General features: G+C 35.5%; 1 protein-coding gene across 1 annotated transcript in view; it reads left to right on the plus strand.

The window, feature by feature from the left end:
- The window catches only part of LOC141343073 (uncharacterized), a 509078-nt gene that overhangs the window by 60336 nt on the left and 434749 nt on the right, over nt 1–13993 (plus strand). The window contains exon 4 of the mRNA XM_073847672.1: nt 5910–5927. Within this exon, the coding sequence (XP_073703773.1) occupies nt 5910–5927 (18 nt within the window). The remainder of the gene's footprint in view (nt 1–5909; nt 5928–13993) is intronic.

A 13993-nucleotide genomic window follows, 5' to 3' on the forward strand; every position in this document is an offset into this window, starting at 1 on the left:
CAAAACATGCTTTTCAAGCTTAGATTTTTTGTCTTGTTTCCAGCCAAAATATCTAAAAATTCTTAAATCAAGAAGGATTTTCTAGACGAGTAAAAATTGTTGTCTTGTATTCAGTTAAAAAGGTCAAAATTAAGTGCGTTTTTGCTTAGAACAAGTAAAATAATCTGCCAGTGGGGTAAGAAAAATAATCTTGTTTTGTCTGTTTGAAATAAGATTTTTTTTGGCTTACCCCATTGGCAGATTATTTTACTTGTTCTAAGCAAAAACTCACTTAATTTTGACTTTTTTTTTTTTTCTGAAAACAAGAAAATTGTCTAGAAAATCCGTCTTGATTTAAGAATCTTTAGATATTTTGGCTGGAAACAAGACAAAAAAAATCTAAGATAGAAAAGGACCACAAAACCAGTCATAAGGTAAAATTTTACTAAACTGATATGTATAAAACATATGAAAGCTCAATAAATAATCTTTCTATTGGTGTATGGTTTGTTATGATTTGACAATATTTGTCCGAGATGCATCTATTTGAAAATCTGGAATCTGAGGGTGCAAAAAAAATCGAAATACTGAGAAAATCACCTTTAAAGTTGTGTAAATTAAGTTCTTAATGCATATTACTAATCAAAAAATACATTTTTACATATATTTATAGTAGGAATTTGACAAAAAAATCTTCATGGAACATGATCTTTACTTAATATCCTAATGATTTTTTGCATAAAAGATAATTCAATAATTTTGACCCATTCAATGTATTTCTGGCTATTGCTCCAGATATACCCCAGCAACTTAAGACTGGTTTTGTGCTCCAGACTCCAGGGTATAAATATAAATCCAGAGAAGGCCACACAAACATGACATACTGTCGTTTTTAAGTGAAAACTGAACCAAACAATATATAAAATTGCCTTTTTTTAATTAAACAGTGGTTTACTGAACAAACTAATAAATGGAAGAAAAATATTTTCCCACCCACATTAATCAATCTTGTTTTCATGACGGATTCATCCAAACAAACTTGAAATAACGCAGACTGATATATAATGAATACGCAACATACACTGCTTTTTTATATATATATTTTGTCTTGTTTCTGTCACGAGTTGCTGGGGGTGAGGAGCCAGAGGGAAACATGAGGAAGCCAGGAGTACAAAACAAACAAATATTTAATAACACAAAACAGGAATCCAGGGAATAACAACCATGACATAACATTAAGACAAGACAAAGCAACTGGGGAAACAAACGACTTAAATAGGAGCGGCTAATTAATAAGGACAGGTGTAAGTAATGATGGAAACAAGGGGGAAGTCCAAATATGGGCAAAAGGGGAAAACCAATACAAGCAGTGAAACAGGGGGAGACAATGGGAAAAACCAAAACATAGTCCAAGGGGGGAGAAAACGCTAGGAAAACCTGACAGTTTCCAGTCAAAATGTTAAAAAAAAAAGTCAAAATTAATTGCATTTTTGCTTGAAACAAGCTAAATTATCTGCCAATGCAGTTAGAAAAATAATCTTGTTTTCAGTATGAAATTAGGTATTTTTTTCTTACCCCATTGGCAGATTATTCTGCTTGTTCTGAGCAAAAACACGTTAGTTTTGATTCGTTTTGCTGAAAACAAGTCAATAGTTTTAATCGTCTAGAAAATCCTTCTTGATTTAAGTATTTTTGGATATTTTGACTGGAAACAGGACGAAAATATAAGTAAGATAAGCGTTTTTCGCAGGGTAGTGCAAATATTTATCAAAACTCTCTTCTATAGAGTGATTTTTTCTAGCTGACTATTGAGTTTATGTTCATTGAATGTGTAAATGAAGTTTCTTTGTTGTCTTCATGCGGTTGAAACACTGATTTCTGAAGGTTTCACTGCAATGATCTGTCAGCACACATTAAAGAACATCAACACCACGTTTATTGATTGAATCTCACCATAAAACCGACAGGATTTGAACGCTGCGATAAAGATGATTGTGGTCAGGATTACAGCAATACAGAACAGAAGATATCTTTTTGTAAGAAGCTTGATTTAAGACTGTGGGTGAGTGAAGTGCATTCAGAAAAAGAGTCTTGAACTGATTCCTGAAGGTGATGAGAGTCTCAGCAGATCGTCTGGAGGTCAACAGAGAGGAACAGAGACGGTGAAGGGTCTGGAAATACACTTTCTGCTTCAATGTGAAGGAAAAACAAGGTGCTGCTCAATCAGTTTGAACAGATTTTAGAAATGAGCCGTGATGTTGATTCAAACCACTAGATGGGGATCAGCAACTGGACACTGAGTCGATTCACTGAGTCAATTCACTGAACTGATTCACTGAGTCAATTCACTGAACTGCACCCTGAGTCGATTCACTGAGTCAATTCACTGAACTGCACACTGAGTCAATTCACTGAACTGATTCACTGAGTCAATTCACTGAACTGCACACTAAGTCAATTCACTGAACTGATTCACTGAGTCAATTCACTGACCTGCACACTGAGTCAATTCACTACACTGATTCACTGAATCGATTCACTGAACTGATTAACTGAGTTGATTCATTAAACTAATTCACTGAGTCGATTCACGGAACTGATTCACTGAGTCGATTCACTGAACTGATTCACTGAGTCAATTCACTGAACTGCACACTGAGTCAATTCACTGAGTCAATTCACTGAGTCAATTCACTGAACTGCACACTGAGTCAATTCACTGAACTGATTCACTGAGTCAATTCACTGAACTGCACACTAAGTCAATTCACTGAACTGATTCACTGAGTCAATTCACTGAACTGCACACTGAGTCAATTCACTTAACTGATTCAATGAGTCAATTCACTACACTGATTCACTGAATCGATTCACTGAACTGATTAACTGAGTTGATTAATTAAACTGATTCACTGAGTCGATTCACGGAACTGATTCACTGAGTCAATTCACTGAAGTGCACACTGAGTCAATTCACTGAACTGATTCACTGAGTCAATTCACTACACTGATTCACTGAACTGATTCACTAAGTTCATCGACATTCACAAAAAAAAAAAAAAAAACTGTTGTGCTTCCTTCTTATTACACACCTGACTCCTCTATACTCTTTGCCTACCTATATACTCAAAGCCCACACTCCACCCAGTGGTCAAAAACAGAACTACAGACATAATGGCCCAGAAACCGAACTGATTCACTGAGTCGATCACTGAGTCGATTCACTAAACTAATTCACTGAGTCGATTCACGGAACTGATTCACTGAGTCGATACACTGAAGTGCACACTGAGTCAATTCACTACACTGATTCACTGAACCGATTCACTAAGTTCATTGACATTCACACAAAAAAAAAAACTGTTGTGCTTCCTTCTTATTACACACCTGACTCCTCTATACTCTTTGCCTACCTATATACTCAAAGCCCACACTCCATCCAGTGGTCAAAAACAGAACTACAGACATAATGGCCCAGAAACCGAACTTATTCAATGAGTCGATCACTGAGTCGATTCACTAAACTAATTCACTGAGTCGATTCACGGATCTGATTCACTGAGTCGATTCACTGAACTGATTCACTAAGTCAATTCATTAAACTGATTCACTGAACTGATTCACTGAGTCGATTCACTGAGTCGATTCACTTAACTGATTCACTGAGTCAATTCACTGAACTGACTCACTGAGTCGATTTACTTAACCAATTTTCTTGGATGATCGGATCTAACCATCACCAGATCCCTGTGAAACACACACATTCACACAACAGCAGACACTGATTCAACATCTTACATCATTATCCGTCTGATTCAACTCTTAAATGCTCATGTGATTCAGTAAATCAGTTCATATATGAGTTTGATTCACTCACCTGTTTTCTGGATCATCCTCATGCTCACGGATGAACTGTGCTTTCCTCTGAAAACACCTGAAAGCAGACACTTGTTATTGCATATTGCCTGTTTATTCAAAGAGATTTTAATGTTGAGATCAAATTAATATAATAATCTGCTAAAGATGATAAAATGAAGGAAAATGTGATTGAAAACAGCTCTTGTGAACTATAAGATGTAATGACTGTAGAGTCGTATTAGAGTTCAGACTTGACTCACCTGAAGATCCTTTTCCGCAGCAAGAAACAGATCAAGACTAGAAGACCAATGAAGACCAGGACAGAAATCCACCACAGCTGATCTGTAGATGTGAGAGAAATACATTCAACAGACTGACTGAATACATAAACTGATGAAAACAGCGGATCAATAAAAATGAGAAATATTAGAAAGCAGAAGCACAGAGGTTTACCTGAGTGCTGGAGATCTGGAGTCACTATATTCATGAGATTTTTGCAAACACGATGACAAATGTGAATGAGATGTTTAGTGTTTTATTAGTGAATGATCAGAGGTTTATCAGCTGAAACTCACCTGAGTTTGGAGTCACTGCAGTTTGATTCCTCACTGAAAAACACATTCACAATCATCATCATTACCTTGAAGATTCAGTTCAACACTGAGTTTACTAAAGTGATTCTCTCACCTCTGAAAAAGGTGCTCAGACTGAACTGTGATGACCAAAAAAAAAAAAAAAAATCAGAGCAGCATTAATAGTTTTAATGGATTAAATATGGAAACAGATGAATCTGATGCTGATAGAGAAATCATTTACTCGTGAAGTACTGCAGTGGATCTCGTGACGAAGTTGATCCACACAGTGAGACGTAACCAGACGATCAGATGAGACAGAAATCACAGGATCAATCAGTTTGTGAGGATCTGATGGAAGTGCTATCAGATGATCATCCTGATCAAATAAAGCATTATCATGAGTTTAATTGTGAATAATGGTATAGTTTGAGAGGACAGAAACACTCTCACCTGTGAGAACCAGAGCTGTTCGCAGTCAGACTGATGGAGGAGAGTGAATCTATCAGCAGGAACTCTGAACTCAAACCCGTCTGTGATCTGAATCTCTGCACACGTCACATTCACACTGCTCTCCATCATACAGCACTGACAGACAAACAAAGAGATATCTGTCTTAAATACAATGATAATAACATCTGAGATCTGAGAGTAAACTGGCCATGCAGAATGATTGAGATAAATCATGAAAACTCTTGTAATAATGTGTGGGTGTGTTGTTGTTAACATCCCCCATTTAGAAGCACATCAGCTTTTTATATTCATGTGAAACTAACAGTGTTAGGCAAGCAACTTGGAAAAGGTAGAAGTTCTTGTCCAAATTATATATTTTCACTACTTAATTTGCAAAACAGGAAAAAAGACCAAATGTGTCTAAAATGTACTGAACTGCTGTATAAAAGTAGGCTACTTTAACATCGGCTGTCTCACATATTCATGTTCTATTGAACATCAGAACTTCAGAAGTTGCGCTTGAAATTTAAAATAAAAATCTATTTTGCTCAAAAAAAAAAATGTCGACAGCATGCGTGATCAAGCGCGCAGCTCATAAATACAGACCTTTTATCTTATAAATTATTATATCTAGAGAATTTTGTCATTTAATTTGCTCGATAGGTTTTACATTAACATTATTAGGCCTATAATCCAAAGGGGATGGTGGTTTTACAGAGTGGATTATTTCTGTCATTTTTTTCAACAAGTGGTAAACCATGTCCCGCAACCCCTTTCACTTCGAGCCACATCAGAAATTGACATCTTCGTGAACTAACAGGTGCATTTACAGTTTTCTGCCACTATGTGGGCGCTCAGTTTTTGGGCCAAAATATACTAAATGTTAATATAAAAATGTGGAAGGTCTCAAATTGTTAAACCCCCCTGTTAAAATGTTAAACATGAGGAAAAATTGTATTGATTAGAACAGTACCGTGTGACATTTCGATAAAAGAAAAAGATAGCAGAGCAAAAAGAGACACTGACACGTGAGAAATCGGGATTGAGAACGTTTTCACAAATCGAGTTTGACCCCAAAACAATGTTTTTTGTATTCGATCAGTCCGCGTGTTTGTTTTTAAAGGACGCGAAGAGCGCTTATCTTTCACATTCATTATAGACGAACAAGAGATTTACGGAAAAGCGCTTTTCTGTGAATTTTTCTATTTTTTTTTTTCAACCGAGCTAAAAGAATAATAAAATTAAGAGTCGAAAAAAAAAAAATGGAAAACGACATTCCTATTTTTTGCAAGTGTAGCCTATTTATTACCCAAAGAAATCTGAATATCAAACCGCAGGTTTACGTACAGTATACGCTTAATTTACGTATTTATTTATGATCGTTTTTATTTGTAAGGCATTTTTTCCCTTATTATGTGTTGAAATCACTGAGCTGCGGGAGATGAAGCGGACGCAATCATTAAAAATACTTTTCAAAAAAGCCGATGCCACGGTACTGACCGTCTTTTATTGAGGGTGTTTTTAGCGAATATTTACATTTATTCACATATGACTGGTTTAACAGTTATGACTTTGGCTAATGCAGGACACTACTGTGCTGTTAGCAAATAATTATGTAGGATTGGACTATTTTCCTTTTCAGCTGAACACAGAGAAATGTTGCAACTTAAAACACAGAAGGAATCAATCAGAGAGCGTTGACTCACTTGAAGTGCATTCAAACAGGACTGCATTTCCCAAAATGCCATTAGAAACCATTGATGCTTTTGGGAACGGCAGCCTCGAACTATTGTAGCACAGAAGTTGTGCAATTACATTTATTTAAAATGAAAGGTAAAAGTTCGTATTGATCACGTTTTATTGTGTAATGTTCATATAAATCATAGTATTTGTAGATTTCTATGCTTACCACTAAACATATTTTAACCATGTAAAGTTGCAATTAAGGTATATTGAATGTTAAAATGCTTTAAAGAATTTTGCTCTTTACATTTAGTGTTTTATCATTTAATAAATTTCGTAGTTTATAAGTTAGTGTCGCATCGGTATCGACAGTCTTTGTGTCGTATCGAAAACAAAATATGTGGCATTACCCATTCCTAAGTAGAATTCGCACATTTACTTTAAAAGCTGTTTTTGGCTTGATACAGTAAGATATTAGCACATGCAATGGCTGTTACATCAAAGCAAATTTATCCAGATCAAAATATATTTATGATGCATATTTGTGGTTTAGTCACGTGTTAAACCATGCGAATCATTTAGCTAAGTCTTAGACTGGATATTAAATTGGTGAGCTATAGATTGCAAAGTGAGCCAAATGTTGTGGGCCAGCGTTTCAACTTGGTCAGTTTTTACCCAGATGGTTCATTTTACCCACTGACTCAGGTCAACTTACCACTAACTTGGGCCACAGGATTTTTTTTTTAATAAGAAGTCATATTTTCAGAACCCTTTGTCTTAAATACCCTCTGATGATTTAAAATGACAGGAAAGTTTGAAAGGTACTTTCAGTGTGCCTCTGCCTAATTTCCTTTCTCTTCAGGACCACATAAGTAAAAAACACGGCTCATCTTACCCCACTCCCCTTAACTGTTTTCAGTGCATGTCTTTTGAACTTGCTAATCAAGTGTGAATAGCTCCATATTTAAAGGTTATAAGGTTTTAATCCTTACCTGTAACCGATCTTCAGTCACGCTGATGCAGAGTGAAATGCTGTACGATGTTATGTGAAATATGTGGTTTGGAAGAGCTCAGTCATGCATGCACAGAAGCTCTCGTGGTATCTTCCCCCTCCTCCTCCATCTGGTGTGAAACAAACTGAAACAAGCTTCTGTTCCTCGATGCACAAAATTCGGGGGTTTTGTTCGCCAATTATGAAGTAAAGCGTAGTTGCATTATCATAAATCATCCAATAGAAACCTTCAAACACGCAAGAACTTGTTTGAACGCTATATGAATATTAATTTATCTTTCATTCTAACTTCTTTTGCCTCACAAATGCTAACGGTAAAACATGTTTCCAATAAAAATTAAACAATAACATTCGTCTTTAGGCTACGTAAGGTATTTGTTTTGTCCATTGTGTAAATGTGTAAATCACATTTAGAGACGGGATCAATAAATACTGGAAAAGAAATTTATTTATTTATCGTTTCGTCTGACATGCGCAACACGAAACGCACAGAGTCGCGCTGTAGATGGAGTGGTGAAGACGCGCTAAAGTACGTTTATTCACATATTGTTCTCTCTCTTAATATGAATGTGAGTGTAAATGCCAGCAGCATCATATTTGCCTGAAGGATTGACTTAGCCTATATTTAGTAGTGCGTAAGTTACAACTTAAGGTGCGTTTCCACTACAGCATCAAATGCGCGCTCAGTGCCGCTGGAAACGCACCGCTAGTACGTCGCAGCTAAGTTGTAAGTTGCGCACAGCTGGTGCAACCGCCCCCCAGAACTATGATTTTATTATTTATTTATTTTTATGTATTATGCGCAATACTTCAAAGTACAGCACATTTACGCATGTTAATGTGAAAGATAGAGTGAGCTCATGAGCGCACACTCCTTGGTGTCAGTTTCGGGTTCTTATAAGCATGATGAACCAGGCTGTTCTGACTTCTCCAGTTGGTTACACACTGTGAGGTAATCCAGCAGATTCAGGATCTATTCTACGACAGACGTCAGTTCGCAGACGTGAACCAGCACATGCACACTCTCACACTTCCTGTAAATCAAACACACTTCCTCTCAGATGCAGGAGATCATAAAATACTATGACCGGGGATATGGTCTTCAAAAAGCATTGTTAGCCAATTATAGTCATTTTCGTTATTACAACACACAAAAAATGCAAAGAGAAGCAAAAATTGTCAGTCACGTTTTACAAGCAACTGCGGCTGTTTTCTTTTCAATCTAATAAGTACAATACAACATCAAAGGAAGACACACCAATGCAGCCCACACTTCTCATATTGATGGCTCCATTGCGGCAGACCATTTAATACACCAACAAAACACTGAAATTATAACTGCATCTGTTTCTGAAAAATATCAATCTATACCAACCTTTTGAAAAACTGTCCTGAAACTACAGCAGAAAGAGCAGATCACATATATGCATGGTTTAACAAACTTAGTAATTTTGAACCTCTTTGAAATCACTCCTCTGCAGTTTCACCAAGAAAAACAAACAAACAAACAAACAAAAAACCCTCCATTAGCAGGCGTTAGCTTTTTAAGTTGAAAGGTAACTTTTGTTTTGACAATCTGCTCTTTCAGAATCTCCAGCTGCTCTTTATTTGTTCTGATTGTTTCTCATTCCTGCAACAGTGTGTTTAATGCAAACATGTTAAATTATTGATATTATAAATCAGGAAATCAGTCATTGAGATTGTGTTTGTGCTATGAATTGCATTTGTTTTCTCCGAAGCACGTTCATGTGTTTGTGACGTCAGATACTCTGAAGATGGCAACAGGGCCCAAAACTCTTCATGAAGTCTGGTGAAAGAGTGTTTGTTTAAATGCTGTTTAAGAAAGACGCATTCATTTGGGAGTTTCAGATCGTCTATCTGTAGTGCAGTGCAGTGGTTCTCGATTCCAGCCCTTCTCACATTTTGCATGTCACACTTATTTATCACACCGGATGGAGATCACCTCAAACCAAGCCACAAACGGACACAAAAACAATCCAAACTCACCAAATGAAAGTCCTGAAAGTGTCTTTCTTAATCAGAGTGAACAAACGCTCTCTCATTAGGAAGAGTTGTAGGCCCTAACTCTGACTGAAGTCACAAAAACATTGAGTCTCAGCAGATCGTCTGGAGGTCGACAGAGAGGAACAGAGACGGTGAAGGGTCTGGAAATACACTTTCTGCCTCAGTGTGAAGGAAAAACAAGGTGCCTCTCAATCAGTTTGAACAGATATTAAAGGAGTCGTCGGACGCAAAACTAACTTTTCCATGTTGCTTGAACATTAATGTGTGTTGTCAGTTTGTGAACACAACCACCCCACAATGATAAACATCCACCCAGTGGTATTTTTTCACTCTTTAAAAGTAATATTCCCTTTTTAAGATCAGCTCATACTCAGCTTCTTGTCGTTGTGGTGACACACAGATAGAGGCCACTCCCACAATAGTTGATTGACATGAGCGCCTTACATTAGCCCCGCCCTCACCGAGCTGAAACAGTCCGATTCTGACCGCAGAGGAAGACTCTAATTGAGCGATTGACTGTTGTTGGATGTAATAATGAACATAGCAGTCGTCATTTACTCCCGACATCTGAAGATGCTGCTCAGACTGAACTGTGATGACCAATAAAACATTAGAGCAGCATCCAATGCAAACTGTGTGTGTTGCTTCAAGAGAGCAGCCTTACATTTGTGTTGTGTTTTACTTTCTTTTCCATATTCTTCATTTATTTAATCATTTTAGGGTTAATTATTGTTATGTTTATTGAAAAGTTGCATTTAAAGGACTATTAAAAACACAATACAACACCCAAAAAACTGAAAATGGGGATTGAGCTAAAATTCTGTATTAAATTTAAATAGTGCGTTTTTATTTTAAAAATAATTAATAAATCGTATAAATAGTTATATGATATAGTATTATAAATAAAAAAATTACTTGATTTATTACATTTATATATTAATAACATATCACTTATTTTTACAGAAATTTATACTCTATACAAAATCCAATGTAGTTTTTGTATAGTTATATATATATAGTTAATATATATATATAGTTAATATTTATATATAGTTGCATTCCATAGACTTCTGTAGATAGAACCATTTTTGTTTTCTAAAAAAAAAAAAAAGGCCCAAAATGTACACAGCTTACAAAAGAAACATCAAATATAGTAAATAAGTTGTCAAATAAAAATAAGAATATGTGAATAACTCAAAAATGTCAGATAGAACCTTATAATTCTAAGATTATCTTTTATCGAAAAGTTGCTCTGTCAGAAAACCGGACAAAATATGTATACACACAGTGCCTTGCAAAAGTATTCACACCCCTTCATTTGTTTCACATTTTGTTTTGTTGCAGCATTATGTTCAACTGCTTTAAATTAGATTAGATAATAATAATAATAACAGAGCACAAAACAGGTTTGTAACAACTTTGTAAATTTATTATAAATAAAAAAACTGAAAAGATCCCGTTGCATAAGTATTCACACCCTTTTCTGGGACACTCAGGAGCATTCATATTGCTTCTAGATGTTAAAGCTTTTCAAATCAGACCCAAAAAGACTTGAGGCTGTAAAGGTGCTTCAACTATGGACTGAGTTAAGGGTGTGAATACTTATGCAATCTACTTATCTCAGTGTTTGATTTTGAATACATTTGTAACATTTGCAAATCTGGTTTGTGCTTTGTCATTATTATGGTGTATGGAGTGTAAATCTAATGTAATTTAAAGCAGTTTAACATAATGCTGCAACAAAATGTGAAAAAATGAAGGGGTATGAATACTTTTGCAAGGCACTGTATATATATATATATATATATATACACCTTGAAAATGTCACCTTTATTGTTGTTACCTTTATTAATCTTATCACAGAACTGATCATAAACATGATTTGATAACCAACATAATAAACTGAATTCGATTGATAACATGCCAAAAAACTGTAAAAAGCCACTTTGACAGAACATATGGGCTTAAAATGAGTAATTAAGAAGTAATATTTATTTATATTTTAACAATATATGACTCATTTTCACAAAAATGTATACTATTTAACGTTACTACAGTTCAAATGTGTTTTTCAGGCTTATATCAAACAGAATGCTCCTTGCTAAACTGAAATAAACAAACACTGAATAAATACAAATGTTTACGTATTTGACAGCAGATATAATCAGATTGATAATATGCAAATTCAGGTTAGTTTTGTTTTTCCTTTCGAAAATATACTAATATTTATACATGAATTTATTTCTGTTGATTTCTGTCTAACAGCCCATAAAACAAAATAACAGACCTAGTTATAATGTTCCAGATGTTTTAGTGTGACAGAATGATTTCTATGATCATATTTATTTGATAATCGTGAGCTGCTGTTAGCAGTAGCATGTTATCAGGTTCATAAACAAGTTAGCTAATAAAGTTTAGCGGTTCAGATGTAAACAAACAGCATGTTGACGCACAGAAACACGAATGTCGAAAACAACGAGTGATATACTGATATCTACACACCTGGAAAACAGTTTTTAGACATGACGCTGCAGTCAGATCAACATTGACGGGGTTTTTGTTGAGTTTAGCAGGTTTTGTTGATCCGGTTTCAGTCCGGACTCGCGCATGCGCAGAAGCGGAAGATCAAACGGAAGATCATTGGCAGTTTGACCGCAGACCAAGCGCATCAACACAACAACACGCTGATAGTAGATGAGACATAAGAGGCTGTTAGTATTCGATATTCCTTTGTGTCAATAAAAGAGTTTCAGTTTTAGTGGTTTTCTTAAGTACACAGGTATTATGAGGTTAGCGGGTTTTCCATTTCTAACCTCGAAAAAGTCAAATCCAGAATTCAGAAGTGCTGTAATCTCACTGAATTAAAGCCTTCGCTCAAAACTAATCAGCGCCAATTTATTCAGGAGACGTTTAATCAGTTTCAGTTCAACACAGAAACAATAATATATAACTCCAGAGAAGACATTACATACTGTGGTTTTTAAGGGAAAACTAAACCAAACAATAATTGCCTTTTTTTTTTATTAAACAGTGGTTTACTGAACAAACTAATACATGGAAGAAAAAATATTTTCCCGCCCACATTAATCAATCTTGTTTTCATGATTCATTCAAACAAACTTTAAATAATGCAGACTGATATAATGAACATGCAACATAGGGGTGAGCGGGGCACAACCTAACGCGGGGTTATTTGTAACCGGGGTTATTTTTTACAGTCTATGTTTGTAACACATGTGGTTTAAATATTTACCCACATGCTAGTATCAAGTTTACAGTGTTTACTAGTTTCCATAGAAACACTAAACAGAGAAAAAAGAGCGCCAAAAGCATTTTAGTACATTTCTGCCTGAAGTAATCTTTTCATTTCAGTTTTTAGTATTCATTAGACATTCAATTAGACAAATCTGCTGTTATTTTAATCTCCAATTTGTTATTTATCAGTTTAGATAGTTTATTAATGCTTGACAAACCAGCAGAAGACCTGTTTTACAGTGGCGCAGATGGGGAACATAACACGGTGTGACAATATGCCCCGCTGTTATTAAACTATGCTATTCTGTGACATTAGCGGTGCAGTTTACACTATTGACTTATAAGGATTTTAATAAGAAACCACAAGAAACAGGTGAAGAAAGGCTGACAATCAATGTTTAATGTTCAGAAGTTATTTTTTTTTAAGAAATGTAAAGCTATTTTAAAAAAAAAAAACGTCATTACTTAATTTGAAAAAGTTAACACATGTATTTTACTGACAAAATATTTTAGTTTGTGTGTATATTTTTTTCGCTCGATCAGATAACATTTTAAGCTGTCATATGGTCGTTACAATGTACCTCACCTACGGGGCATGTTGTCACGTTTCACTTCCTTTCTTTTGAGGTAAATAACGAAAAACGTATACACTGTAAATGTGAAACAAAGCGATATATTTGTACTAGACAAGTGTGAAAATAATGTGGATAAAAACTGCACTCTGAACCCCAAGTGGATTTACACAAACCGCGACATTCAAAAAGTGTTTGGTTGTGCCCCGCGTTCACCTACACTGCTTTTTTTATATATATTTTCGTCTTGTTTCTGTCAGGGGTTGCTGGGGGTGAGGAGCCAGAGGGAAACATGAGGAAACCAGGAGTACAAAACAAACAAATATTTAATTACACAAAACAGGAATCCAGGGAACAACAACCATGACATAACATGAAAGGTCCCATATTGTACACATTTCTGGAGGTTTATTTTAGTTGTTGATGTCCTTAATACTGCGGTATAAGTGCCAAAAGCCATCTCAATATATTTTTACAGCTCCTTATTTAGGAGCTCTGTCAAGAACAGGTCGATTTTGGCCCATCTAATTAATATTCATGAGCCTCTCTTCTGATTGGCCTCTTGTTTTCTGAGTGACAACAGG

The sequence above is a fragment of the Garra rufa genome, chromosome 1 (assembly GCF_049309525.1).
Source record: "Garra rufa chromosome 1, GarRuf1.0, whole genome shotgun sequence".
NCBI classification, from domain to species: Eukaryota; Metazoa; Chordata; class Actinopteri; order Cypriniformes; family Cyprinidae; genus Garra; species Garra rufa.